Source organism: Canis lupus, chromosome 10, assembly GCF_048164855.1.
Source record: "Canis lupus baileyi chromosome 10, mCanLup2.hap1, whole genome shotgun sequence".
NCBI classification, from domain to species: domain Eukaryota; kingdom Metazoa; phylum Chordata; class Mammalia; order Carnivora; family Canidae; genus Canis; species Canis lupus.
This window is the reverse complement of record NC_132847.1, coordinates 66,885,877-66,911,088: the sequence shown is the minus strand read 5'-3', so window position 1 is coordinate 66,911,088 and position 25,212 is coordinate 66,885,877. Positions and strand designations below refer to the sequence as shown.

The 25,212-nt window shown below is 41.6% G+C and overlaps 1 protein-coding gene across 9 annotated transcripts in view; it reads right to left on the bottom strand.

Moving 5' to 3' along the window:
- Positions 1-25,212, bottom strand: part of PALM2AKAP2 (PALM2 and AKAP2 fusion) — a 469,130-nt gene that overhangs the window by 122,658 nt on the left and 321,260 nt on the right. For all 9 annotated transcript variants that reach the window (XM_072842284.1, XM_072842286.1, XM_072842288.1 and 6 more), the window contains one exon: positions 7,746-7,831. In XM_072842284.1, coding sequence (XP_072698385.1) covers positions 7,746-7,831 — 86 coding nt within the window. The remainder of the gene's footprint in view (positions 1-7,745; positions 7,832-25,212) is intronic.

The window sequence follows — 25,212 nt, the reverse complement described above, 5'->3', positions numbered from 1 at the left end:
GTCAGGTTTGGAAGCCCTTATTTCTAGAAAAAAAGAAGTCAGGAGAGGTCTGTTGATAGGTTAGCAGTATATTTTATTAACTGAAACTGGATATATTTGTCTGATTTAAAGCTTCATATAACAAATTGTAATCCTCGAATGAAGTCATAGAAAAAAAAAAATCCCAAACCACAATAATCAAAATGTATTAAGCAATTATCTTCACCTCCTTTGTAACAGCCCTCCTGACTAGTTATTCCAGACTTAGCAAATTAAAATATAGGACACCCAGTTAAGTGTAAATTTTAGGTAACCAATAAACAATTTCTTAGGATGTCCCATGCAATATTTGGGACACACTGATACCAAAAATCTATTCATCACTTCTCTAAAATTCAAATTTAATTCAAAGTCCCGTATTTTATCTGGCAAAGCTACTCCTGCTCCATCCTGAGAGCACCCTTGCCTTAGCTGAGAGTAAAACTAATTTGCATTCATAAAATGCAAATTGAGAGGTTAAGCAGTGTCTATCTACCGGGTTCAAATGCTCACTTTGAGATCTTTGGTAAGTATCTTTACTGTGCCAGAGTGGCCACATCTGTAAAATGGGATGAAAAAGAGTCTCTCCCTCTCAGGGTCAGTTTGAGGATTATATGAGATGGTACCTGGAAGGGCCTAACACAGAACTGGGCTCATAGCAAATAATCAATATTAGCTATTATTGTTGGCAAGGGAACATGATGAAGAAATAAAATGGCAAAGAAGCACCTGGATCTTTCCTTTGTCAGGAATATTCCTTATCTTTTCTTAGATAATGAAGAGCTGTCAATGGCTAGGATTTCCTTTATTTTACTCCCATTGTATTTGTCAAATAAGGAGTCACACATAGGAATAATAATAACCAATTTGATCCTGCTTCTTATAGTTTACAGCATGGCCTTTCACATCCATTACCTGGTAACAACGCAAAATGCATATTTCAAAAAAAAAAAAATTCAAGACAATGATTCTCAAACAGGGAGTATTGTCAAAAGGTAGCCATTGGGTCTTGGTATGCCTCCCACCCTCTCAGAGATCTACTACTCTAAATGGTTTCAAGGATTAGAAAAAATCTACAATAAAAATATTTCCTTTGGCAAGGAAGCAAATTTAGAGCTATCTTTACGTATGTACACAATGTAGAAATGACTTCTGGCCCCAAATGTGTCTTTTTGTCCAGAGCCCCCACACAAAACAATCCTCGGCGTCGTCATCATCAAATACAAAGGGCAATTGGCTCCACACAGCTGGCCACAAAAGGCCCTCAGCAGAATGGCTTTTTAAAAGCCATGTCCAAAGAAAGCTGTAACCTGTGGCCTCTATTCATCACCGGAAGATTCTAAATGCTTTCCCCCTTTTGTAAGGGAGAACATCTGCCCTTCCAGAACAATCTCTCTCCCAGCATAAGTTTTACATATAGAGAAGCAACATCCTTTTATTTTAACGTTGCTTTCCCACGTCCTTGATTAGGACACATGCCCCCTTTTACATGGTTTTACAGCCAGAATCTCCAACCTGCCTCAGTGGTTCCCATCTTGTTTCTTGCCTGAGCACAAGCGAGAAGTATTGTATATGTTGTTAAGTTAATTAAACAAAGAGGTCATTAGACTGAGGTGGCACCATTGCCATGGCCACCTGTGTAAGCAAACCAAAATCTAACCCTATAAATGGCTTCAAGGTAATAAAATCAAAACGCCAAGGACAACCAATCACAAGAACCAATGAGGCTTTAAACCATAGGCAATCAATAATTTCCTTTCTTTTCTTCTGCTTTTTCTCTATAAACATCTGTCCCTGAGTTTCTGTCTTTGGAGCCTTGCTAACCACTTCTGATTTAGCGCTGCCTAATTCAAATCAATTTTTGCTCAAAATGTTTAAATGTTTATGTTTAATGTTTAAATGTTTAAATATATCTCAATGTTTAAATAAATGTTTAAATATATCTCAGTTTACATTATCTTTTAATAAATGTAAGTAAGTACAAGGTTTCTTTCTGAAAAAAAAAAAATTCTGGTGTGCCAGGACTTTCTTCGTTTTTTTGTTTTGTTTTGTTTTGTATTGTTTTGCAAATACTTAGTTTTTCGTATCGTTATATAAAACAAGAGGGCAAGGTACAGAAAGCATTTCGGATTTAGTTAGTGTACATATTTGATTAAAATGACAGCTAAATCACATGATTTCTACTCAGAAGATATTTATCATAGATTGATAGTTTTAACATGATTGATGTAGTTTTGAATAATCATCAAATAAACAAAATTCAAGAGAACAATGCATAGCCAACAGGTGCAATTTCTGGCTCCCAGCAATGCACCCAGCTAAATAAAGCCAAGACACTTCCAGGATGTTGGCACTGGGTAGCTTACTCCACAGAAGAAAGGAAGCCCTTTGACCGGCAAATTCCTTTAAAATCTAGCACTAAGCACCTTCCCAGAGCCTTTATTTGTAATACTACTCTAAACATCTGTAAAGTGATTGCCTTTCTAGCTTTCCTATTCCACAGGACATTAAAATTCTAGATTGGGGATTAGCCATTTTACTGGCTATTTAAGATTAACAGGATGTACTTAAATTCCCTTGAGAAGACAACTAGATATTATTATATATAAAAGGTAACACTGAGGTGGTTGCTGGGAGCTGGAGGGAGGAGGGGATGGGGAATTATTATTTAATGGATACAGAGTTTTAGTTTGACATAATGAAAAAGTTCTAGAGATGAAGGACAGTGATGTTTGCAGAACAGTATAAATGGCAAACTGCTATAGAACTGTACACTTAAAAATGGTTAAAGGGGTAAATTTTGTTATCCATGTTCTACCACAATAAAAAAAATGATACACTAATAAAGATCATTATTATTTTTTTAACTAAAACGTGAGGGGAAAATAGGCAGACAGAAAAGAAAGGAAAAGAAGTAGAAAGAAAAGAGTCTGATGAGCCCACACCCCTACACCCCTACCCAGGGCAGTGGTGGGGCTGGTGGCAGTGATACACTAAAGAGGAAGACTGAGTTGAGGCCCTCCCCCCACCTCTCACCCCCACTCCAGTCTGGAAGAGGATCCCCCACTCAGGAAACATTGACTGAGCACTTGAATGAGAAAGGGTTGTATGTGGTGGAGAATTTATAAACTGAGCCAACCCTTCAGCAACTAAAGTCAATCAAGCCATTAAAAACTTATCTGCAGGGATGCCTGGGTTGCTTAGTAGTTGAACATCTATCTGCCTTTGGCTCTGGTGCTAATCCCGGGGTCCTGGGATCGAGTCCCACTTCCGGATCCCCACAAGGAGCCTGCTTTTCCCTCTGCCTGTGTCTCTGCCTCTCTCTCTGTGTCTCTCATGAATAAATAAATAAAATCTTTAAAAAAAAAAAACAACCTTATCTGCTTACAAATGGCCAATAAATACATGAAGAGATACTCCACGTCATTACCTGTGGGGAAATGCAAACCGCAAACCAAAACCTTGGTGAAATACCAGGTGACACTCACTAGGATGGTTACAATCAAAACACGGACAAAAGCAAGTAACTGGGATGTGGAAAAAGTAGACCCCTTCTCTGTGGCTGGTGGGAGTATAAAATGGTGCAGCTACTTTGGGTTTTTTGTTTTGTTTTGTTTTGTTTTTTTAATTTTTTTAATTGGAGTTCAATTTGCCAACATATGGCATAACACCCAGTGCTCATCCCACCAAGTGCCCTGCTCAGTGCCAATCACCAGTCACCCCAACCCCCCGCCCACCTCCCCTTCCACTACCCCTTGTTCATTTCCCAGAGTTAGGTGTCTCTCATGTTTTGTCACCCTCACTGATATTTTCACTCCTTTCCCTTTATTCCCTTTCACTATTTTTTATATTCCCCAAATGAATGAGACCATATAATGTTTGTCCTTCTCCGATTGACTTATTTCACTCAGCATAATACCCTCCAGTTCCATCCACGTCAAAGCAAATGGTGGGTATTTGTCGTCTCTAATGGCTGAAGAATATTCCATTGTATACATAGACCACATCTTCTTTATCCATTCATCTTTCGATGGACACCGAGGCTCCTTCCACAGTTTGACTACTGTGGACATTGAAAATGGTGCAGCCACTTTGGAAAACAACCTGATAGCTCCTCACAAAGTCAAACATACATTTACCATATGACCCAGCCATTCCACCCCCAGGGCCTTAGGCACAACACATGAAAACATGTGTCCATGCAAAGACCTGCACGTGAACATTCACAGCAGCATTGTTCATAATAGGCAACAAGTGGAAACAAGCACAAAGTCCATCAGCTTGTGAAAGCACTAAGAAACAAAGCAAAACACTGGTAAACCCATTAAATGAAATACTACTCAGTGCTAAAGGAAATGAGATACTGGTTGAGGATACAGCATGGATGAATCTCAAAAACACCATCTACGTGAAAAAAAGCCAGACATAAAAAAACCACAATGTTATATGATTCCATTTATGAAATGTCCAGAACAGGTAAATCTATAGAGACATAAAATATGCAAGTGTTTTCTTAGGATTGTGGTGGGAATGGAGATTATCTCTTACAGGGCATGTGGGATCTTATGGAAGTGATAAAATGTTATGAAGTTGGATGATGGGGATGGTTGGTAAATTTAAGAATATTAAATTAGGGGCACCTGGGTGGCTTAGTCTGTTAAGGATCTGACTCTGGGTTTTGGTTCATGTCATGATCTCAGGGTCGGGAGATTGAGCCCTATACTGGCTCTGTGCTCAGTGGGGAGTCTGCTTGAGATTCTTTCTCCCTCTCCCTCTGCCCCTCACCCTAACATGATCAATCTAGAAATTTATCTTCATTTGTTCATTCATAGATTTGTTCATTCAACAAATACTGACAGTTGCACACGACGTGTTGGACACTCCACCAGGTGCTGCAGATGCTATGCCCTCTAGGAATCACATTCCAGGAGAGGAGCCTACACGTTACACGTTGACATCTGTGGGTATTCATGTGACTGGCTCAGAGGAGTACTAGGTTCAGCGAAAGCATGTTAACAATTAAGATTGATCAGAAAGTGGTGCTATGTGAGGAGATAATATTTGAGCCCAAGAATACAAAGAGAAGTTAACTAGGTTGGGAGAGAAAGAGGGAGAGAGGGGGAGAAAGACCAAGGAGGCAGTGAATAAAAGTCACAGGGTTTTAAACAGCAGAGCACCTGCTGGAGTTTGGTTTAGGTGCTCAAGGCAATGGGAAGGCCAGCAGGGCTGAAGCGGAGGGATGTCATCCTGTTGGCCTTTTGAAAGGATCGCTCTGGCTACAAATAGGCTGGGTAGAGAAGGCAAGGATGCGTACAGAAAGACAGAGTGGAAGACAAGGCCAGAAACAAAATTGCAGTTAGAGTAAGGAAATATGGAAAGCCAGGAGGAGATGCCTGGGCCTTGGTCAGTGTTCAAAAGGAATGGAATCAAAGGGTTTTGAAGAAGGAAGTCCTTTCTCATGCTAGTTGGAAACCGGAGATCCAGGAGCAGTGACAGGGTTCATGGAGCCATACAGCTTTAGCTGTATGCTGAGACAATGTTTTCCCCAAAAAACTCTGTATTTTTACTGTTGTTTTTTATATACTGCTGCAGGTGATTCTCAGAGTCACACAAGTTTTAGAAAATACCGATCCATCCCTTTTTTAAAAAACCAATGTCTAGACATGTAGCAAAACAGAATAAGGTGTAACATAGACGCTATACTGAAATATGAGTGCCCTTTTCTTCTAGTGAACAGTGGTAAGTGTTCACCACTAGATGAATGGATAAAGAAATATATATAATGGAATATTACTCAGTCATAAAAAAGGTTGAGATCTTGCCATTTGTGACAACATGGATGGACCTAGAGGGTATGATGCTAAGTGAAATAAGTCAGACAGAAAAAAAAAAAATTAGTGATTGCTGTATAATTGGGAAAACCAAAGGCGAAGATCTAAACAGAAGTAGTTCCCTATGTTATATCCACCAGAGGTTTCACAAATTCTTTAGTGAGAAGCAATTGGTATTAATAGAGGAACTTAACCTTATTTGTAGGAATTTACTGGTATATTTAAATATACTTCTGTTTTGTTTAACTTTTTAAAGTGTATGGTGTCCAGTCTTCAGAGCAGGTTCAGTTCAACAGAGAACTAAAAATCCTCTGTTACACATTCCCAGTTGTTTATTAAAGAGAAGAGAAAGAGAGATCAAGACCGGCATCTAAACTGGCAAGACCCAAATACAACTTACTCAGGATCCTGGTTCCAAGGATCAGCAGACTGATTAAGCAGCAACCTTACAAAAATGGGAGTTGGCCAAGACTTGCTTCTACCGGAATACGCCATTCGCTTTTACAAAACAAACTCTAGTCTTTCTGATCATTTAAATGTCTACACTACATCTGCAGCTCACTAGCAACACATTTTAGGAACACATACTTCAAAGGACGACAGACTCCAAAAGGGCAAATCTGCGTCCATCAAGTTCATCCACCTGTCTCTCTCTCTCTGTCCAATGCGGTCATAGACACAAATTTCTGTCTTTGCAATAATAGCCAGTGAGACACTAATGCACCATTGAATCTACATTATTGTCTTGCAATTTCAGCTAAACATTATAATTATAAGCAAATGAACGTTCAGTGCTGAATCGTTATTGTTTAGATTAGTTGACTTTTTTGACCACTCAGGCTACTATCCCATCTCTCATTTAATTTGACTGTGGCATTTTTGTTTGCTCTAACATTTTAAACATAGATAACATAAGTCCAGCCTCCACATTACAAAGGAAAGCTAGAATAAATTCATCCTGTATATTCTTTTGTACAACCTCTACTAATAAATCCAGGAATGGAATATCTCTAGGTAAATCTCAATATAAAAAGGGATACCACTTGGGGTACCTGGCTGCTTATCAGTGGAGCATGTGACTTTTGATCTTGGGATCATAAGTTCAAGCCCCATGTTGGGCCTAGAGCTTACTTAGAAAAATGGTGGGATACTACTTTTGGTTTTTCAATGAAAAGTTTGCAAGTTGCCTAGATTTAAACTCTAATCATTCAAGCAAAAAATGTTAGAAAGCCCTCCAGCTCCCAGCTTCTGTTAATTGAAACATAAACAGAATTTCAAGAAGGAAGAACCATTCCTTTGTGTCTAATCTATTAATAGAGGGGAAGCGGTTGAATCTGATAAATTTTGCTATGGATTCCTTAATCTAGGCAATGATTATAAACTCATGCAATTAATTTGAACAGTGATAATTAGGTTGGTTTCCAGATGACTCATTTTGTAAGCTTTTGGCCACTGGTGTTCCAGCTGGAGTGGGCCACATGCTGCCTTCCCACTGGAAATCTTGAGTCAAGATCAAAGCTACTCTATGCCTCTCTGACCTTTCTTCACAATGCACAGTGGGGCCTGGTTTCTCAGCCTATTATTCTCAGATTTGCTCTACTGTGCCCATGGGGTTACCACTTGCAGACAACCTACATGCAGATATTCTCTGGAGACCCTGCAACAAGCCCATTGGAATTCGCACCTTAGATTCTAGCTTTTAGGTGGTTTCCTAATCCAGATGCCAAATTTCAGAAAATCTTACATCTAGCTGACTCACGGAGGCTCCAATGAATAGAGAGAGAGAAACCCAGCAGGTTGAGGGACGGTGCTCATTTTGTCCCTAGAAGTCTGCCATAGGCTTGTTTTCCTCTAGAGACGTACTTTGAGAACCAAACTAAAGAAAGGATCTCTTACCTTGATAGTCATGTCTGCATTGGATGTTTCTGTGGCATCTGAGACTGCCTCATCTCCCTTTAGCAGCATAGTCTCCCACCCGACTCCTGAGAAAACAAAAACAAACAAAAAAGTGAAATTTGAGCCAAGTGCATTCAGCTGACATGGATAGCCACCTAACCAACATTTTGCAGGTTCCAACTCCATGTGTGTTATAAAGGAAACCAATGTCGCTCCAGTACACCTGCGGGGCAGTTTCTGGGAAAGCATCCTTTCAAAAGTATGGCCAGTCAATACCTCCCATGTTTTGACTTAATCTCCAACTTTGGAGTCCACTGTCTAATGGATGGTCCTGCAGACAGTTCCATGCTCAGTCCAGAGTGGAGAAGAGGTTGGAATGAACTCTTCCAGAATCCAGCCCTCATACTGAGCTCTTTTTTGGGGGGCTCACAGTGAATCCTGGGACATAGAAATGCACACATCTATAGAGCTGACTCCAGATTATTCACTGCCCTAGATTCCACACACATACTGGAAATGATTGAGGGGTTATATTCACTTTTAAAATCTATATTTGTTTTCTCCTCAAGTCTTGATAAAGATTTGTATTCCTTTTTTCTTAAACTGTCAGGTGATCTCCAAGAGTAGACACATGGCAAGATACAGGGTTTTGCTCTCTTCACCTCGAAAAGGAGATCCGGGGTTGGTGTTCAGAAATACCCATGAATAGGGATCCCTGGGTGGCGCAGCGGTTTGGCGCCTGCCTTTGGCCCAGGGTGCGATCCTGGAGACCCGGGATTGAGTCCCACATCGGGCTCCCGGTGCATGGAGCCTGCTTCTCCCTCTGCCTGTGTCTCTGCCTCTCTCTCTCTCTCTCTGTGACTATCATAAATAAATAAAAATTAAAAAAAAAAAAAAAGAAATACCCATGAATACAATACAGTCAAACTGTACCGGTTCAGATGCAGTTATGTGTGTGAATACAGGTGGAATGGTCTATATTAGAGAAATGTTTGAAGTAATGACAAGTATATTTTTAAAAACGCATTTATTGCAGATAAAGTCATCTTCTTAAAAGCTAAAAACACAATACTTAGTAAAGTTTTTAAGGGACTACTTTAACCAGTAGAAACAAATTTTATAATGGGTATAATAACTTCCTGCTGGGATATGAATGCTCATAGCCTAAAGTATTAAAAAGATTGTTTTCTTAAATAGGTTAAAATTAGCTTTGTGGTATTTGCTTACACTGCTGATTGCCTTAACAAATAATTTTGTCTAAGGGTAACTCAAGGACAATATTCATCCTGGAATCCTGTGTGAATAGCCCAAATTCAAAAACTTCAATTATCTAGCATTATGTTAAGTCAGGATTGGCAAACATTTTCTGTGCCACACAGTAAATATTTTAGGCTTTGTGGTCATGCCATTTCCATTGCAACTTCTCAAGCTGCCACTGAAACAGCCAACAGACCACACGTAAACAAACGGGCATGGCGAAGTTCCAATAAAACTTTACAAAAACAGCCACTGGGCTAGATTTGGCCCCTAAGATGTACTATAGCAGATGGACAGTGAGGATGGTTGCATCACACTGTGATTGTATTTAATGTACAGAACTATACACTTCAAAATGGTTACAATGTGAGTTTTATCTTATGTATATTTTACCACAATAAAAAAAAACATTTTGCTAAGCAATATTCAGATTTTCAATTTAACTGATTCTATAATTATCCATTGAGTTGGTATACCATTACTTAACTATTTCTAAAATGTTGGATATTTAGGTCACTTCTAATTTCTCATCTGTATAGATAATGCTAAAATGAGTACCTCTTTGTCTAAATGCTTTTCTTCTCACAAATAATATCCTTCAATAGGACTCCTAGGCAAAAAGTATGCATACTTTTAAGGCTAATGGCATGTGTTCCCATATTGCTTTGTAAAACAGTGATGCCAGTTTTCAATATATTATGTAGTGATTTTGCTATCATCATCACTTGCTCAATACTGTTATCATTAAACAAATTGTGTGGTAGTGGAAAATTATTTCTTAAGTTGTAGATACACAAAATATTCATTAGAGTATTCTATATATTTTTGTGCGTGGTATCATAATGATTTTTGTGCCAATTTGTATTCATGCAATAAAAATGATACAATAATTTTTTAAAAGATACTTTACCAAAAAAATAAAAAATAAAAAATAAAATAAGATACTTTACCAGCTTTTGTCCTAAATCAAAAAACCAGAGATATGTATAAGAAAGATTGTTATACTTCAGCATTTCCGTAGAGACCAATTGGACAAACCAGATGGTGAAGCAGAAACAATTTTTGCATGACATTTTTAAGAAACTAATATCAGATTAATTAAATTTTAATATTTTAGCATCAATTACATTATTTTATAACCTGGATCCTGGAGAGCCTCATTTTAAATGACATATGCACAATGGATTGCTTAAGACCCATGCACTCAATTTATTGCAAGGTGCAAATAGTTGTCTCTCACTAGGTTGTAGAAATTGGGTCAGTTTCATGAGCTGCCCTACAGTTTCCTCTAGGGAAATTGCTGTAAGGAGGTTGTCAGCTTTTTCTTAAATGCATTTTTCTGGGAAAGCCATCTTTGCTCCTAACATGAATGGATTATTTCCCTGACACACCTTGCATCCAACAGACTAAGAGCCCCTCTTGGTTTAAGCCACTGTTGGCACCTGTCAGATCTGGCTGGCAGAGAGATACAGATGTTGGGCATGATGGACAATTATATGAAATTTACTTAATGGCATAGTTTGAATTATCGTTCAGCAAATATTCATTCCCCTCTTTTCCCACTGTTGGAGAAGTTTTCTTCCCTGCTCACTGATGTTTGCTCTGGCCAGTGGGATCTTAGTGGATATAACACAATCAAAGGTTTGAAATGCACTATAGCATAAGGAAGACATGCTCCAGTTGGCCTGCAAGGGACTAGGAGTCATGGGGAACAAACCTGGACACCCCCATCAGCATCTTAGAGCTAAGTCAAGTCTTGATCAATCAAACCCTAGCCCAGCTGCACATGCATTACAATAAAAGCTATTGAGTTTGGGGATGAAATGTCAAGCAGCATTATTGTAATAGTAACTAATAGATATACTCCATAAGCAAAATTATACATGAAAGTCATTTTGGATAAACCACTTTTATCTTTATTCAAATGTAATTCCCTTTCCTGCATAGAAATTTCAGTTGCAAATACTGATTCGCATCTCTCCCTCTCTCTCTTCACATATATATATTATTTAAGTAGGCTGTACACTCAATGTGGGGCTTGAGCTCACTACACCGAGATCAAGCATTGCACACTCTACCAACTGAGCCAGCCAGGTACCTGAAGACAACAGTTTAACTTAGATGACCTATCATTTGATGGAAAGAGTAAGAGGAAACAGACCCAACATTTCAATTTTAAAATGTTATTAATCCTAACAAGAAGTTGTGAGGGCAGGAAAATGATATTTTAAATGCCAGAGGCAAAATTCCTTCCAGAAAGAGAACTGAGTTTTGGGTATGATGGGCTCCATATCATGGAAGTAGGAAAAAAAGAAAGAGGTCCATTTAGAAGAAGGAGAGAACCTGAAAGATGCTGGGATGAGAATTGGCAGTAAGAATTTCCAAGGGCAATAAAAAGGACTTTTGAGAAGAACCAAGATGTTTAAACATCAATTTATAATTTTTTATAGTGCCGTCTCACGACATGATGCTCCCCTCAGTCTCAAATGGAGACAGAGTGAAGATCTGTTCTATGTAAGTGTCTTGTGTTGGTGTTATTTTGTAGAAACAGAATGAGGATCTCCGGATGGAGAGAAGAGAATGGCCATGTGCACATAGGAGCTCCCTGTAAAAAGTAGAATCTAAGGAGGACATGTTGATAAGAATCTGGGATAGGGTATTAGACATGAATATATACAACAGAACCTTAGGTAAATTTTATTTGAACACCAAAGGGCAGCAGACCCTCCCATCCTGAGGACTTGGAGAAGCAAGATGATTGATGTTTCTTAGTAGGAGGATGCTCATGCATGTAAAAATGCCACTACTGTTTCCACAATGGTGATTTCCATAAGACCAACGTGTAAGTGCATTGCACCACAAATAGGCAGGGGGATAGCTTGGAATGCTTGTTTGAGATCCTTCCGCTCTAGGGTTTTATCAATGACTGTCAACATCTGCTGTTATGTCCAAGTTCCTGAGATGAATTTCCACTCAACTAAGGTCAGTATTTAAAACAATAGCACAAACATTTCACAGGTCAGATATATAATTGCAAAAGACAACACATTCTAGACTGATGCATTTCTATTATTAGTCAGTTATGTAAGCACAATCACCTCTGATTTCAGGGGACGAACCTATATAAAGAATTGGACCAAAGAATTTTGATAATTGATAATTATATATATTTATACTTATATATACTATTTTACATATTATACTTCTACACACTCTACTTCCAAATAACTTTTTTCTCTTTTGTCCTCTTTCCCTGTTCTCAAGTTCTTATTTATAATTTCTTTGAGAAGAGAAAGCATATTTTATATTATTTCTATAATCTCTAGATTAAAATAACATCTTTCTCCAAAAAGAGAACAGGCTTACATTTCCGAGTAGTGGGAAAAATTGAGACCTGTCTACTTATAGCTGAGATATGCTTATAAATTCCCCATTAGGGACACTTGTATAACAATCTTTCAGGAATAAGTAAAATCAGCCAACCAATTGTTGCTTTTTATACATCTCCTCACTTAGCCCACAGTCAGATGAAGAAATCCATTAGCCCAAGTTTCCAGTTCCCTAGCACCCACATCTCTGGTCTCCATGCACAGGATGCACTCCATTAACTGGCATGGCCTCCCTCTTTGATTCCTGCTGGGAATAGCACATATGCAGTTGACAGAGTAGCACAAGCAGAAGAAAGGAGGCTGAGCTCCAGGCCTGGCTGGAGAAGCCAAGGGCACACATGAGGATCTGCAAGATGGAGGATTTGAGATGGTAGCACGGCAGCCATGAGAGCCTGAGCATAGTAAGCTGCAGACAACACATCTTTTGTGTTTGAACAAAGGGAAACAGGACCAGACTGAACAGAGAAGAGGACAAGCTGCTAAGAAGGCTTGTTGGGGAAGCAATCAATGGAACTGCAGAGAATACTGGATGATTTCCTTATTTCTGATTCTGGTTAGTACTAAAAAATAATAAAAGTAAAAAAGAAAAGATCAGAGACCTAGAGGGAGAGGGTGGCACTGTACAGGAGGGTGCTGGCTATACCTAGACCCCCCAGGACCACTGTGCATTGCTAGGTAAAAGCAGAGTAAGAAAGAAAGACAAGTCGATACAGACCCTTATGTACAAGAGAGTGGACTTTTGCTCTAGGTCATCTGTCCACACGGATTTTAGATTGTTGGGCAAAGTGGATCATTAGTGATGCTCACCAAATATTTCTAGTTCCTTCCTCTTGTGCACACATAACAGAATTTCACTTCCTGGCCTCCTTAGAATTGGTGGCCATGTGACTAGTTCTAGCTGATGAGTGTGGGCAGCAGTGGCATCTATCACTTCTAGGCAGGAGCATGTAATTGCTGATGCAGGGCCCTCCAGAGCACCTTCTCCTCTACCATGGTGCGTGGTAATGTTCTAGATAGTGTGATTCTGTTAGCCTGAGTCCCAGAGTGAGAATAACACAAAGCAGAGACAGAGCCAAGCCACAATGGCCATGTAGGATGAGTGAGAACTAAACCTTTATTGTTTTGAGACATGGGGATTGGGAGTTGTGTATTACAGTAGCATAACCTAGCCCAGCCTGAGGAGAGGACGTAGCTCTTCCAGACTTGCCTTCCTCATCAACTTCCAGTTCTCATCATAGAGAGTTTTTAGGTAAATCTGTGCTCTATTGCCTAAATCAATCCTCTCATTTAAATTTTGTCTCTGCAACCAGGCTATAATGATCCATACCTTTTACTTTTTTGAACCACCCTGTTTCCATTATGCCCAGAGCTTATTGCATAGGTTAGTTGTATCTCATGGAGGATTTACGTTCTAAAGACAAAAGACCTCATCCTGAAGAGTCAAAACCACTCTTGAAAATTCCTTAAATCTCCCATATAGTCCAAAATAGCACCATCCTTCAGAAAACCCAACAGAGCCACTTTTTGTTCCAGCTTCGGAACAGTCCGTTTCCTTTGTTAAGTACCAGATGATGCTGTTGGCTTGTGCTAAGGATCACGTTGTACAAAAAATAGAGATCTGGAAACTGCAGAATTTCTCAGGGTTTGGAGATACTCAGATGGAGAGGTAGAAGAAAAGACCAGCTGGGTGACAGCAGAGGAACACTTGCCTTATCATCCCCACACTAGAGTGTACCATTTAGAGTGCTTTTGGCTGCAGGTAACAGAAAGCCTACTTCATAGATGATTAAACAACAGAGGAGTGGCTCATGGAACAAGAAGTCGCAAGGTAGTGTGGCACCAGACGTTGTTGGCTGATTCAACGGATCCATGGCCTCAGGGCCTCTTTGTCTCAGTTTGACCTCTGCCATTCTCTTGACCTTCTTCCATGGTCCCAAGATGGACATAGCAGTTCTATGTGTCATGAAAACATCCAGAGGCAGGAAAAGGGAGGAGTAAATACACTTCCACAAAAGCACCCTCCCAACATAGCCCAAAATCTCACTGGTCAAAAACGTAGCATTAGTCTATCTCTAAACCAGCTGTGGAATATGCAAATGGAATTCTCAAAATTGGCTTGGAGCTAATTAATCAGGATTTACTCCCGAGTCAGGCCTTCCCTGGGTCAGCATTCTCTTAACACACAACCACTCGGAGGATGAACAAAGGAACCAAACAGGATTGTGGCCAGCAAGAAAGAAGGAGGACAGGTTGATTGATGGCTATCAGACAAGCAACCAGTAGGGTCTGACAGGCACACAGACTGGAATGTCAGTCATAATCTCTGATACTTTTTAAATGCCTATTTTTCTCTCATTATTTTAGCTAGAAATATATACTTGAATTCATATAAGTTAAAAACACAGGTGATGCCAGTACTCAGCCTTGCTGTATAGTGGCAGCTCCTTGGTGAGGTGTCCAGAGTGACATCGCGGCCTTCTCCCTCCACTATGAATTCATAGCTCTGCTCTTTAGGGCACTCATTGGTGCCTGAGCAGGGAAAGCCCTTAAGTGTGTCTGGCTGACAGCATTGGCTCATCGATGATACCTGAGTGGGTGCTTATCAACTAGCTTGTAAGTACTTGGGGGCAGGGACTGGGCCTGATACCCAGTTAGCCTCCCCAGGTGTCTGTTAAATGAGAAGTGTGAGTTTTGGGCAGCCAGAGAGATCAGAGCTTTAGGGTAGGGCATGGGGTGAGAAAAGAGAAGATGGGGAATGCTGAGGGAAAGGATATGGAGGGCATTAGAAATAGCAGCACTGTTGCTCTAGATGCTAAAGAAACAAACAGGCTGTCATTGGTCCTATCCTTCCCTCAAACCAGGCAAGGCCTTGTGGCCCTAGTCACTTGCCAGCAAATCTAGAGATAGGGAGCACGTGGAGGTATAGTTATCAGACATAAAACATATGGGTGGTGGGACTCTGAGGACTTTGAGTAATCTCCACACCCCATGTGGGGCTTTAATTTATAAGCCCAAGACCAAGAGTTGCATGTTCCACTGACTGAGCCAGCCAGGCCCCCTAAGGACCTGAGCACTGAAGTTGGGGCCATCCATTCACCAGCCCCACCTCACCCTCAGTCAGTGCAGTGAGGGCCAGCATGTAGCAGAGGCTCATTAAATGTTCCCCAAATTGAACTGGAGTCAGAAGGGGCCTGGAGCTGACTGAGCTGCTTTCTCATCAGGATAGAAAGCTCCTCTACAATGTCCTTAGCCTCTACGTGACCTCTTCTTTGGCATCTTCCTTACCACCACCTCAGGTCATGCTGATTAGATAGCCGGAATGTCTTAAGAACAGCTGAGCCACAAACAGATTGGAGAAAAGGGAGTCCAGTCAATGGACCTATGTCACTTGGCTTAAGGAGAGAACAGGGGACACAGCAGAGTCCTCAAATGCCAGGAGAGGGTCCCTTTTGTTTGTGGGGACTTTAGTGGATGGACCCTGCTCAGACGTGGCCAACCTTCCTATCCGTCCTGGCTGTTCTCCTCGTTACCCCTATGCCTCAGCCCTCATCAACCCACTGACCCACACACAGCCCCAGACCTGCAGGGAAGTCTAGAGTCCAGCCTTCTGTGTTTCCAAGAGAGAACTGAGACCTGAGACAGAAAGGAATGGGAGCATCTCCCAGGAAGTTGCTGAGCTGGGACCGGAAGAGACGAGATTGCCTGATTTCCTAGACTAGGATTCTTCCTGGGGCCCAAATTCGGTCAACCCCATTTTGCAAACAAAAGATCCACCCACTATGAGAGCATTTAGTTTGATCATAATGAAAAGAATGGGGTTAGGGGCCTGGGTCCCACCTCTCTCTTCTTCACCCAAGTCTCTGCACCAAGTGTGTCAGGACAGAGACTCACTCAGATATTTCTCTTCTGGTAATTGCCTTTGGCTATTCTTGGGTTTTAAAAATCTCACTTGGTTCTCGAAGGAGTTCTCAGAAGGGTGGTTATTAAAGCTTAGCGGAACTGCAGAACAATGATTTGCCTTTAAACACTTGGCTTTGGGAAACCCCACCCAAGGATAAGCTGATGGGGCCTGCTTCCTCTGGAGGGAGAGTCCTGCCAGGGGCTGGAGGAGCGAGGCAGGATGTGGCCCCAGCCCAGCCCGGCCCAGCCCCTTCAGGTGGAAGCTCATCCTTGAGCCTGAGACCTAGCATTCTCTTTCATGGGACAGATGGAAGTGCCAGGCCCCGGGGCCTCCAGAAGCCATGGCGGCAAGGGCAATTTCCCCTTTCTTGGTTCCTCTCTTTGACAAGACACCATTGGGAAAGAAAAGGTCCACCTCTTAGATGAGCAGTTATTTTCCTCAAACTCATCCAGAGGTCAGTGAACCCCTTTCCCCACCTGTACATTCCTGGGTAAGGGACACCTCTCTGGGTTCTTCCCAGGGGCAGATGTTCAGGTTGCTCAAAGATGCACAAAGAAAAACCTCAGTGTCTTTCTTGACCAGTGTGCCCCCCTCCATGGCTTCTTGACCCCTTTGTTGTCCCTCCAACATGGACACAATAAAACCAGGCATGACAACTAAACTGCCCTGGAGATGTACTATGGGTCAAATGCTTTATCTTTATGTGTAACATCACATTCAATCCTCATACAATACAGGTACATGAGGCAGGTACAATACTAACCCCACTTTACAGATGAGAAACTGAGGCTCAAAGGACTGAAAACTGAACTATTAAGTAAGGGAACCAATACTTAATCTAAGTGCTCTGATCTCAGAGGCTATTTTCTTAACCAGTACACCTTATTACCACCCAAAAGATGAGTATTTCTTTCATTTTCTGAGATAGGAGAGCAGGAAACTGGAGGACATATTGAAAAAAAATCAAGATTCAAGAGGGGGAAATTGTCTTCCCTGAGGTTCCGGTTCGAGCTGGCTTCTGAGCTCACAATGCACACATCAAACAAAGGTTTTATGGTGGGACCCTGAGAAAAATATGCAGCCAGCACCAAACCCAATCCCATGCAGTTCAGCAAACAATTACTTAGGGTTTGCAGAAGCCTCTCTGGGGGCAGCTAGGATGAGCAGGGAGCGCTCAATCTTGGTCTTGTGGGATCCCATGCATTCCAGTTCTGCAGAACAGTGACCTGACCATCAGAATGTTTGAATAATGGAAGAGGATTAAGACAATGAAAGCACCTAGTGCCTCTGAGTATCACCTTGGGTTTTGGCAGCCCACAAAAAAACGCCGGGAAAAACTTTGGGTGATTGAAAAGGCAATCATGCATCGGTGAAGAGGTGAAAACTTAAGAGTACCCGAAGCTGGAAAGTCATTTACTGATTCCACCTGACTCTCTCCCTTCAAGCACGGTGTAAGAAGGAATAACAACAAAAATAATAATGGCAGCTATCAGCTTTTGAGCGGTTATTATGTGTTCTTCATTTGTGCTATATTTAACATATATTATCTCACCAGCAATCAAAAGCACCAAATGGAGAAGGCACTATTATTATCCTCATTTTCCAGATAGCTGAAAGGTAAATAATTTGCCCAAGAACACAAAGTAAGAAGCAGACCTGGGATCTGAAGCTCTCCAAGTTCAGTGCTCATGCTCCAGTATGCTGTTGCTAATCACCTGTGCTAACCAAGGTGCCCTGGGTGAGAAGGGCAAGAAGGAACACCCCTCCTGAGACTGAGAAGGTATGCACACACGGGTACCTGCCTGCCACATGCATATGCTCTGTGTATGCACATGCATGCACACTCGTGGACCCACATATGCACTCATGCATAACTCATGCACAAACCCGCATGTGCATGCACACACGTGCATATCTGGACATGAAGCTGCAGTTTTTTTTTGTTTTTTTTTTTAAAGATGCAAGACCTCTCCTTTTTTTTTTTTTTAATTTTATTTATTTATTTGAGACACACAGAGAGAGAGATAGAGAGAGGCAGAGACACAGGGAGAGGGAGAAGCAGGCTCCATGCAGGGAGCCTGACGTGGGACTCGATCCCGGGTCTCCAGGATCACACCCTGGGCTGCATGTGGCACTAAACCACTGCGCTACCGGGGCTGCCCAGAAGCTGCAGTTTTTAAGCCATTACTGTACACTGAGGAGTCTTGGACCTCCCCTTAAGGAGAAAACAGCCTTCGTCTGTCACAGCCTCCGAGAGGGGATTGAGAACTGGGTGTTTCATCTCCTGCTCTATTTTCAAAGGTGCATTTTAAGCATCTCTCTGTATGTGAAGGGAATAGCAAATTCCAAATGCATGAAAAGGAGAGCAAAAAAAAGATCATGGTACACTGCTTAAAATGAATTTTATGAGACTCTGAGGCCCAAACCAATTTCGAAAATGGTTTGTTTTGGCTGGCCTGAACCGGTCCTCAGAAATCAAAGCCTTTTTAGGTAACCATGCTACTTGCAATGAAGTCAAGAGACTGTTCACAAACAGGTTCCCTCCTCAAAGGTTAGAGAACTACCAGCTTAAAACCTGGTTTACTCTCAAATTAATTTGTGGATATTACCATTCAGAGGGGCTTCTCCCCAAATCCAATGAAAGATTCTGTTATATTCTCTATGACATCCTAATTATTAGTTTTGCTATCCTGATTTTACTAGGCTGGAAAGATTATTGGATATTTAGTCCCTAAATAATAATGGCATAAAATTAAATAAAAGCCCAAACTGCCATCTTGGATTTAGTTGCTATGCAGAGGAGATGTAGATTAATAATGAAAATAACAGGTGATGTTTGAGGCATATTCAAGGTCTTTGGGCTCTTTGGAGGGTCAACCAACCAGCTAGAGTGCTTGACTTTCCCTATCTTGGCTGTGAAAAGAGTACCATTGGACAGAGGGCATAGGGGAGCATGGCCCTTGGAGACACAAAGAAGCTGGTCTCTGCTATGCCTTTCCCACCACATGCCTCCCTTCCAGCCCCACTGCATGTGCACCAATTCAGGCTGAGTCCCCCAACTCAGATCTGTCTTCCATATCATCATCATTGTTATTTTTCAGAAATGTAATGGCCATTTCACTCCCCACCCCAACCTCATTCCTTGAATTTCTGCTGTTTGCCAGGCACTATGCTTGGGCTGAGGAGACCCAGATAGAAATACCTAACCATCTGGGAGGAGGAGGTTTTCTCTTTGGGCAATCTGATTGCCAGTACTGCTCCTTTCCTCTGAATGGGGCCTTCCCTGACCAGGCATCCAGGATGTTACATTTCCGCTCTGAGTTCTGGGCGTCCTGCCAGCAGAGCTTCCTCTCCTCCCCTTGGGGGGCTGTGATGGTGTCAGGTGACCTGTGGGAGTTCACCCAGCCATTCAAAAAACCCACTTGAATCAAGTAGAAGTGCATAGGAGAGAATATTTGTAAAAGAGTTCCCTGAAAATTTCATAAAGGTTCTCAGGGTGTTCATCAGCCCAGAAGTTAAGAATGATGACCCTTCAGGCTTTCAGGCATGCTTTACTTCATCTGCAAAGCACTGTTGTTTTAATTTTTAAAGTTTTTCTTATTTAAGCAACCTCTACCCCCAATGTGGGGCTCACACCCACAACCCCAAGATTGAGTCGCACACTCTTATGACTGAGCTAGTCAGGTACATCAACAGTGTTATTGTTTAAAATGATTTAGTTATCTTTATTTATTCATTCATTCATTCTTTTTGACGATTTTATCTTTAAGTAATCTCTATATTCAACGTGGGGCTCCAACTTACAACCTGAGATCAAGAGTCGCATGCTCTACTGACTAAGCCAGCCAGGGCCCCTACGTAGTTATCAATATTTAAACTTATGAGAATGCACATGAACATTAAACATCTAGTTTTTCTTGAAAAAAGTTAGAAGACTGGTGAAACCAGGCCCAGTATCTATAGCTCTACAAAGCAGCAACTGCCAAGAGCTGAGTCACTATTATCACTGTTTTAGAAGAGATTTAACTGCTCCACCACATTCTCAGTTTACTTGTGGGTTGATGTCACTCACTAATGTAAGTCTGGTCTCTGATGGCATCTGAGTTTATAATCCTAATATGGTTTCGTTCCCTCAGTGTCCTTCAGGAGGAGCCTCACCAATTCCTTTTTGAAGATTTTTTTTTAAGCAGATTGAATTTATTTACTTATTCTTGAAAGAGAGAGACAGAGAGAGAAAGGGAAATAGAATGGGTACGAGGCAGAAGGAGAAGGAGAGAGAATTTAAAGCAGGTTCCTCACTCAGCGTGGAGCTGGACAGGGGGCTTGATCTCACAACCCTGAGATCATAACCTGAGCTGAAATCAAGGGTATGACCCTCAACCAACTGAGCCACCCAGCTTCCCCAAAGAAGACTGATTTTAAACCATCAATTTAAAAAAACTGACTTGGCCACAGCTGGTTAGGAGCTTATTGTGGGAACTGGCAGGAGAACCACAGGACCATGGCAAGTTACTTCACTCAAAGTCATAGTTTTCCTTACCTATAAAATGAGGACAGTAATAGGAATCACTTAGGGTCTTGGTGTGGATTAAATGAGATAATAATAATGTAACTCCACAGCTCAGTGCCAAGAACATAGCAAGTACTAGATAAAATTTGTCATTACGATTATTTTTATTCTTTGATACCATAGTGGCTTCACTTTTAAATCAATGACTTCTAGGAATATGTAGCAACAGAAACTGCAGCTAAGAAAAGTGCTGCCAGGAGAGATAACATATATCTAGATCTAAATAGAAGCTTCTTGAGTCTTTGGGGGGCTGGAATTATAATTAGTACCTCTATTGGACTGCTCAGCTAACTTAATTTTTTCCAGAAATAGTGGTGATAGTTTGGTCCTTTCATTGGCCCCAAATGATCATAGTTCTTAATTAGTCTTAATAGAAATTACTTTAGCCATATGCAAATGTTTGACTCCCAATTTTTAGCAGATTTGGGGGTCTGTAGTGGGATGTCAGCTTGCCTGGTATTATGTATGAGCTTATTATGTGCCTCTCCCCACCCCATTCATTATATAGAAAGCCTAACCCTTATACCCTCAGAATGTAATTATACTTGGAGACAAGGTCTTTAAGGATATGATTAAGTTAAAATGAGGTCTTTACAGTGAGCCCTAATCCAATCTGAGGTGTCCTAACAAGAGGATATTTGGACACACAGGGACGCTGCACACAGAGGAAAGACCATGTTAGGACACATGGAAAAACTGGTCATCTGCAAGCCAAGGAGAGTAGTCTCAGAAGAAAGCAAACCTGCTGACACCTTGATCTTGGACTCCTGGCCTCTAGAAGTATGAGAAAATAAATTATTATTGTTTAAGCAGCTCTAGCAAATGAATCCACCTGGGCCAGGGCATAAAATAAGAGAGCCTCTGACTTGCAGCTGATGGGTATGAGACAGTGGGCAATCCCAAGAAGCTGGTTCATGGTAGGGTCTAGGATCAGAATCTTGCCTCAGAGCCAGAGAATGAGAAAGGGCAAGACCAGTGATGTAGGACGAAGAAACAAGAGATGATCCGGATGGATTCCAGAGACAGGGCCAAGGCCCTTGACTGGGATTTTAAATGCTCTTAGCAGACTGCTTGTGTGTGTGTATGTGTGTGTGTTGGGGGGTGGGGGTTGGTTTGTTGAAGGAGTTTGAGTCAGAACTGTTACAGGGCTCAATGTGTTGAAGGCAGAAGGATAAGTGATATCAATTAATGTTTATATTGTTTGATGACCCAGTGTTGTTTTCAATTCAAGAGTGCTTGTGTGATTGGAAAAAAAAAAAAAAAAGCCTGATGTTTCTCAAGTTTAGAAATCCATTTGGGAGTTTGGCTTGACCCACTACAGAAGTCTGGAAGCTAAAACACAGACACTGTTTGACTAGACTTTTGGGATGCATCCATAACTTCGCATCAGAGGATTTATATCCCAGAATCTTCTTTTACCATCATGTGCAAATTTATCTACTTCTTTCCTGGACACAGATGCAAATTTTTAAAGCACCCACAACTCAAAATGATAAAAGATCACTCTGGTGATTTGATAGATGTTGGGGGCAAAATTATTAATGTGAGTTCCTCCCTTCCTGTCTCCCCTCAGTTTCCAAAGGAATCTAGTTTTGGCTGGCTCCATTTTTCTTCCCTCCTTGCCCTTAAAAGAGAGCTCAGCATTTCCCAGCCCAGGAGGGAGACATTTACAATTCAAACTTTGGGAAATAAGTAGAAAGAGCCATGCTGGAAAGGCAAGAGAAAAATGCAAGAGAAAACCAAAAGCATGTGATCAGCTGCCTAGATTTTAGATAGATAAGTAGATACAGGAGAGATAAATAGATGAATGGGTGGGTGGAGGGATAGAAAGAAATAAAAATCCATCTGTCTACCTATTTTTCCATTCATCTATCCACCTACCTATCTATATATATCTGTCAAAAGACACCAATGGTTTGAAGCAAGGAATCAAAGAATCATAATGGACAGTCATTGCCTTGTTCTTTCCAACCCTGGTTTCCATTTATTATGTTAATAGCACCTCAATTTCCCTTTGGGGATGCTGTTCTCCATTTCTAGTCTGTGTGATTGAGATAGGGCTATCTCCATTCTTTACCTTCCCTCCTCAAAAGGGAAGCAGAATCCCAAGGATGAGTGTACAACAAATGCAAGGTGACAAACTGGATCCAATGAGAGCCAACTCTGGGACTTGCCTTAGAATGCTGGAAAAAGAGAACTTTCCCAATGAGTTTGCTAAAATGCTAATATTTAAGCCTGCGGGTACTGGTGGCCACCATATGGGAAACGCTTTCCTGAAAACAAAGCAAGCAGAGAGGAAGGCACAGCTGGGAAATGGAATTCAAGGCAAAATAAAAATTCCCGGACTTCACAATTTGGTGAGAAAATAGGATCCTTTTTTTTGAACGCTACTTTGAATCAGAATTCTATCATTCCAAAGAGTACTGACTAAAACAGGAGGGACTCCAAAAGGAGCCACTGCAGAGGATGGAAAAAGGAAGCTCTGTTGAGGTTTGTCAAGAATTAAAAGTAAAGACGGGAATTCCTTTTAGTGATTTTTAGAAGCTGGACAGTGTTGCTGGGCACATGACATTTCACCAAGACTGGACCAGGTGTGGTGGTCCCATTATTTTGCAGAGTCCTTTACAACAGGACTCATAAAATTAGCAAATGCCATCGTTGGAAGAGATCCTGGAAGACATCTGGTCCTATTCTCTACTTAATGCTTGCATCTCTTTAAGCATCTTGAAAAACAGCTCACTCTGATTCTATTTGCAACCCTTCAGGGGATCAGGAAATCACTCCCATAGAGGTAGCTTGTCAGGGTGGGTTGCACTGTGTTCCCCAAAAAGAAACGTTGAAGTCCTAACCCCTGGCACCTCAGAATATGATCTTATGTGCGAAATAGGATCTTTACAGATGTAACCAAGTTAGGATGAGGTTATGAGTATAGGTTCTAATCCAGTAGGGCTGGTGTCCTTCAAAGAAGAGGAGGCCACACGAAGATGGAGGCAGAGATGAGAGTTATGTTGCCAGAAGCTGGGAGAGGCCGGGAAGGATCTGTCCCTGGAGACTTCAGAGAGACCGTAGCCCTGACAACACCTTGATCTGGGATTTCTGGCTTCTAAAACTGAGAGAGAACACTTTGCAACCCAAGGAAAAAAATGGTTGTTTTAAGCCACCCAGTTTGTGGTACTTTGTTATGGGAGCCCTGGGAAACTGATACATAGCCCATTCCGTTTTTAGCAAGTTCCACGTCCCTGAGGTAAAACTTAACCCTGCACAGCTACTGGTCTGAGCTCAGCCTTCTGGAGTCCAACACAGGCTTATTTCTGCCTCTAGGAAACAGCTTTTAAGTATTCCAGGCTGCAATTACATCCCAGTGAGGTATTTCTTTATGCCCCTACACCATTGGCATCCTGATGCCTCCCCAAACCTGGTTATGGTAGACATGGCCACCACAGCCACATGGTTCAAAACATCCTCAGTAACAAGGATGTGAGCTTGGGGATGAACAGCAACCCGCCATTCAGGGCAACACTTGCTACCACTGACGATCCTCCCAAGTGCCACTTTTTCATCATCGCCTTAAAGAAATACGGTGGTGGTCAAGACAAGGCGAGAAGCTGTTGAAGGAAGAAGCAAAACCATGAGACACAAAGAGAGGGTTGTCCAAAGGCAACATTTAAAAAATATCCTGGCTCCTTTCCCAACTGGAGATGCAGGAATGTTTCTCTTGAAGCTGGTCCCACCCCAAGCTGGGCTTCCAGGCCCCCCACACCCCGTACGAGGCAGGACTAGTGGGAAAGGGGACCCACTCTCAGGGGACCCATATCCCTAGGCCTTAATGCAGAGAAGTTCCCGTTAACCAAAGATAAAGTCCTACATTAGTGGGAAACAAATTACTCAGTGCCGAGGGGAAATCTGGAAAACAAAGAGCAAGCCTTTCAACATCGCCTTCTTATTTTTTTTCTCCAAGAATAAAAATATTACCACACGCTTACAGGATTCTGGGCACACGCTGATCTCACAACGAACAAAAAGGCAAGGTGTTCTGACAAATGTGCCAATTTCTGGCAATGTCACTGACTCCGACATACACCCCCACATTCAGATGACTTGTCTTAGCTTTGGTCTGAAGCCTACTGGGGTAAAGGGGAGCTGCCTTTGTCCTCTTTAACCAGGGCTCTTCACTTTTGCTTTGACGGAGAGTTAAATTGTGGGGCCACTTGAAAGGTAGCTCTTGCAGCTTGGATTAAGACTCTGAAGGGCTGGTTCTGGATTCTACCCTGGGGCTCGTTAGATGGGGGTCAGGTTGAGGTCATTTCTGGAAAGTGCTTTGACAACACCACATGGAAACATGTGCGTGCA